We start from the raw sequence: 4053 nt of genomic DNA on the forward strand, positions 1-4053 counted from the left end.
GACCCTCAAGTCTGTGGACCCTCAAGTCTGTGGACCCTCAAGTCTGTGGACTCTCAAGTCTGTAGAACCTCAAGCCCCAACCCACAAACACATAATTCTTACCGACAAGCACAGATCTCGGGAAGGGAAAGGAGAAGCTACGTATGGCATGTTTATTCTTATAGTTTAACATAATTATTATTGTTATTGGTGCGATTGTCGAGCTTATAAACCAACGCGTTAACTGCCCCTTTTGTACGCAACAAATACAAACCCTTCCAACAGTGAGGTGCGTGATTAACATGCATGATGGTACGAAAGATCATTACCACCATCACGATCATTACCATCGTCACAATCATTACCACCATCACGATCATTACCACCATCACGATCATTATCATCATCACTATCATCACCACCATCGCGAGTCATTTTGTCATTATTCATCAGTTCAGTAATTTGATATTCAGTCAACTGCGACTCACCGAAGTTCGTCAGGGAGCATAACTGAGTCAATCTGACTCACTAAAGTCCACGGTCCCGACTTACTAAATCAAAATAAATAGATCACAATATATATTGAATGTGAATGATTATTATATATAAATATTATCTGAATAATTATAACCGTGATAATATTATATAAATTATTAATAATGACTACTATAACATGCAACGAACATGCAATAAAACTCTTTATATATTTTAACATTATTTATAGTTGTTCACAGCTAGATAAAGAGGCACAATAAATATATATTGGTACGACGCAACATATCGAGGGTTATTATGCAGGTAACCTATTCCAGGTTATAGGTTAGTCTACACGCTGTCTCTTATACACATCTAGATGTGTATAAGAGACAGCTGCACAGTGGATTTCAGACTCTGTTTACTTAACTAGAATCAACCAGGTGCATTACTTGGCATTCTATTGTCCTAAGATTCTTTGGCAAGCAATCAAAGAATCTCAAGACAATAGTTGAATAATACCAGCAATACTCTCTGATAGTTGAATTTGCATTAAAAAATTTTTCTTTGTTAAATGAGACTTGAACTCCCATCACCAAATAGCTGTATCTTGAATGCAGGCAAATTTGCAAGTTCTTTTGAATGCAATCAGATTTTTTTTTTCGCTAAACCATTGCTACATTATGTCTTTGAAAGGTGTACTGTATATATTCCTGTCTCTTATACACATCTAGATGTGTATAAGAGACAGGCATTAGTCATGTTGAGTTTCATGCCATTCACTTTCTCCTTCACTCCATCCATAGCATGAGTCATGTCTGTCTCTTATACACATCTAGATGTGTATAAGAGACAGGTGTAGGACGAGTCTGCATTGCTGAGCCCGACGTCTTGTCGCGGGCCTTTCGCAAAAAATATTCCTGGCCTGATAATATTATATAATATTTATGTGTTATATGGCTTTATTATATAATTTTTGAATGTAATATGATAATATAATGTAATATTTCTGGCCTCAGAACTATTAAATAAATGAATAACTAAGATTGTTTCATTTGTGCGAGAATCCAAGAGACGGTTTGTGCCGGACGCCACTCCCTCAACGCGTTACTCAAAGTGGGCGAGGGTGAAGTAAAAGTAAGTGAGGTAGAAGTAAAAGTAAGTGAGGTAGAAGTAGAAGTAAGTGAGGTAGAACTAGAAGTAAGTGAGGTAGAAGTAGAAGTGGGCGAGGTAGAAGTAGAAGTGGGCGAGGAAGAAGTAGAAGTGGGCGAGTTAAAAGTAGAAGTGGGCGAGGTGGAAGTAGAAGTAAGTGAGGTAGAAGTAGAAGTGGGCGAGGAAAAAGTAGAAGTGGGCGAGGTAGAATTAGAAGTGGGCGAGGTAGAAGTAGAAGTGGGCGAGGTAGAAGTAGAAGTGGGCGAGGAAGCAGTAGAAGTGGGCGGGGAAGAAGTACAAGTGGACGAGGTAGAAGTAGAAGTGGACGTGGTAGAATTAGAACAAAAAATAAAATGTAGCCTAAGTTAATCTAGGAGATTATCATTCAGATGTAATCCACATTTGGAAGAATGCGGAGGATGTAATCACAAGCGAACCGGTATGACTTGATAACCATTCTACTTCAGTGTATATTAGACGACATATATTCTATCAATCATCAAGTTCTTCAATAAAGTTATTTACGCAAGACAATTTTTGTCTCCTTCGCCTTATAGAACCTGCAATCTTCACCAGCCAGCACCACCAGCCCTTCAGCCGAACACTTGCCTCAGTACGAACCCAACCAGCGCCGTCTTGTCCCTACCAGTGCCACTAGTGCCAGTGCTACTAGTGCCAGTGCTACTAGTGCCAGTACCACTAGTACCAGTGCCACTAGTGCCAGTGCTACCAGTGCCAGTGCCACTAGTGTCATTGTCACTAGTGTAGTTAACACTAGTGCCTGTAACACTTATGCCAGTGCCACTAGTGCCAGGCTGAATTGTGCTACTGACACTAATGCCTGAATCACCAGTGCTGGTGCTACTAGTGCCGGCATCCGTGGATCTTCCGTCACCAGAATTTGAGTTTCGCAAACCACCGTCGCTAGATTTACCAGCGGGACCAGAACTAGCGTTACTAGGACTAAGTTCATTGTAACTATGAGCACTGGTGCTGGTCTTATTATCAGTAGGGCTGCTGGTATTCATATTAACGTTCGATAGTTCAGATGGAGTGTCATCCATGGCATGAGTCATGTTGTTTTTCATCCCATTCACTTTGTCTTTCATTTCATCCATGGCATGAGTAATGTTGCCTTTCATGCCATCCACTTTCCCTTCCCCTGCATCCATGGCATGAGTCATGTTGTCTTTCATGCCATCCATTTTCCCTTCCACTGCATCCATGGCATGAGTCATGTTGTTTTTCATGCCATTCACATTCTCCTTCATTTCATCCATGGCATGAGTCATGTTGCCTTTCATGCCATTCACATTCTCCTTCATTTCATCCATGGCATGAGTCATGTTGCCTTTCATGCCATCCACTATCCCTTCCGCTGCATCCATGGCATGAGTCATGTTGTCTTTCATGCCATCCATTTTCCCTTCCACTGCATCCATGGCATGAGTCATGTTGTCTGTCATGCCATTCACATTCTCCTTCATTTCATCCATGGCATGAGTCATGTTGCCTTTCATGCCATCCATTTTCCCTTCCCCTGCATCCATGGCATGAGATATGTTGCCATTCATGCCATTCACTTTCTCCCCCATTTCATCCATGGCATGAGTCATGTTGTCTTTCATGCCATTCACTTTCTCCTTCATTTCATCCATGGCATGAATCATGTTGTCTTTCATGCCATTCACATTCTCCCCCATTGCATCCATGGCATGAGTCATGTTGTCTTTCATGCCATTCACTTTCTCCGTCATTTCATCCATGGCATGAGTCATGTTGTGTTTCATGCCATTCACATTCTCCCCCATTGCATCCATGGCATGAGTCATGTTGTCTTTCATGCCATCAACTTTTTCCTCCACTGCATCCATGGCATGCGTCATATTGTCTTTCATGCCATTCACTTTCTCCTTCATTTCATCCATGGCATGAGTAATGTTGCCTTTCATGCTATCCACTTTCCCTTCCCCTGCATCCATGGCATGAGTCATGTTGTCTTTCATGTCATCCACTTTCCCTTCCACTGCATCCATGGCATGAGTCATGTTGCTTTTCATGCCATCCACTTTCCTTTCCACTGCATCCATGGCATGAGTCATGTTGCCTCTCATGCCATTCGCTTTTTCATCCACTACCATCCACTTTCCCTTCCACTGCATCCATGGCATGACTTATTTTGTCTCTCGTGCTTCTCACTTCCAACCCCAATTCGTCCGCGGCATGTGTCAAGTTGCCTCTAATTTCTCTTTTGCCCTCCAAAACTGTCGGTAGAGTAGAAGCTGTTGAAGCGAACGTGTTTGGAGTGAGCGTCCCATTCGCCAAGGTAGATGATGCAGCAGATGAAGAATGATTTAGATCAATGGATTGCAGAGGCTCAGTTAGATTTTGTGAGTCACTGTGACCAAGGGATCCATTATTTATGGCAAGAGGAGCAAAAAGACCGCT

General features: G+C 42.0%; 1 protein-coding gene across 1 annotated transcript; it reads right to left on the bottom strand.

The window, feature by feature from the left end:
- Positions 1-2198: 2198 nt before the first annotated feature.
- On the bottom strand, positions 2199-3707 carry LOC108667747 (induced during hyphae development protein 1-like). The gene has a single exon (XM_018154812.1). The coding sequence runs from the start codon at positions 3705-3707 to the stop codon at positions 2199-2201; it is 1509 nt and encodes a 502-aa protein (XP_018010301.1).
- Between the last annotated feature and the right edge of the window lie 346 nt (positions 3708-4053).

The sequence above is a fragment of the Hyalella azteca genome, unplaced genomic scaffold (assembly GCF_000764305.2).
Source record: "Hyalella azteca isolate HAZT.00-mixed unplaced genomic scaffold, Hazt_2.0.2 contig14517, whole genome shotgun sequence".
Classification (NCBI taxonomy): domain Eukaryota; kingdom Metazoa; phylum Arthropoda; class Malacostraca; order Amphipoda; family Hyalellidae; genus Hyalella; species Hyalella azteca.

Excerpts from the sequence above, each read along its gene's own strand:
- LOC108667747 (XM_018154812.1), bottom strand. The coding sequence starts at position 3,707 with ATGACTCATGCCATGGATGCAGTGGAAAGGAAAGTGGATGGCATGAAA.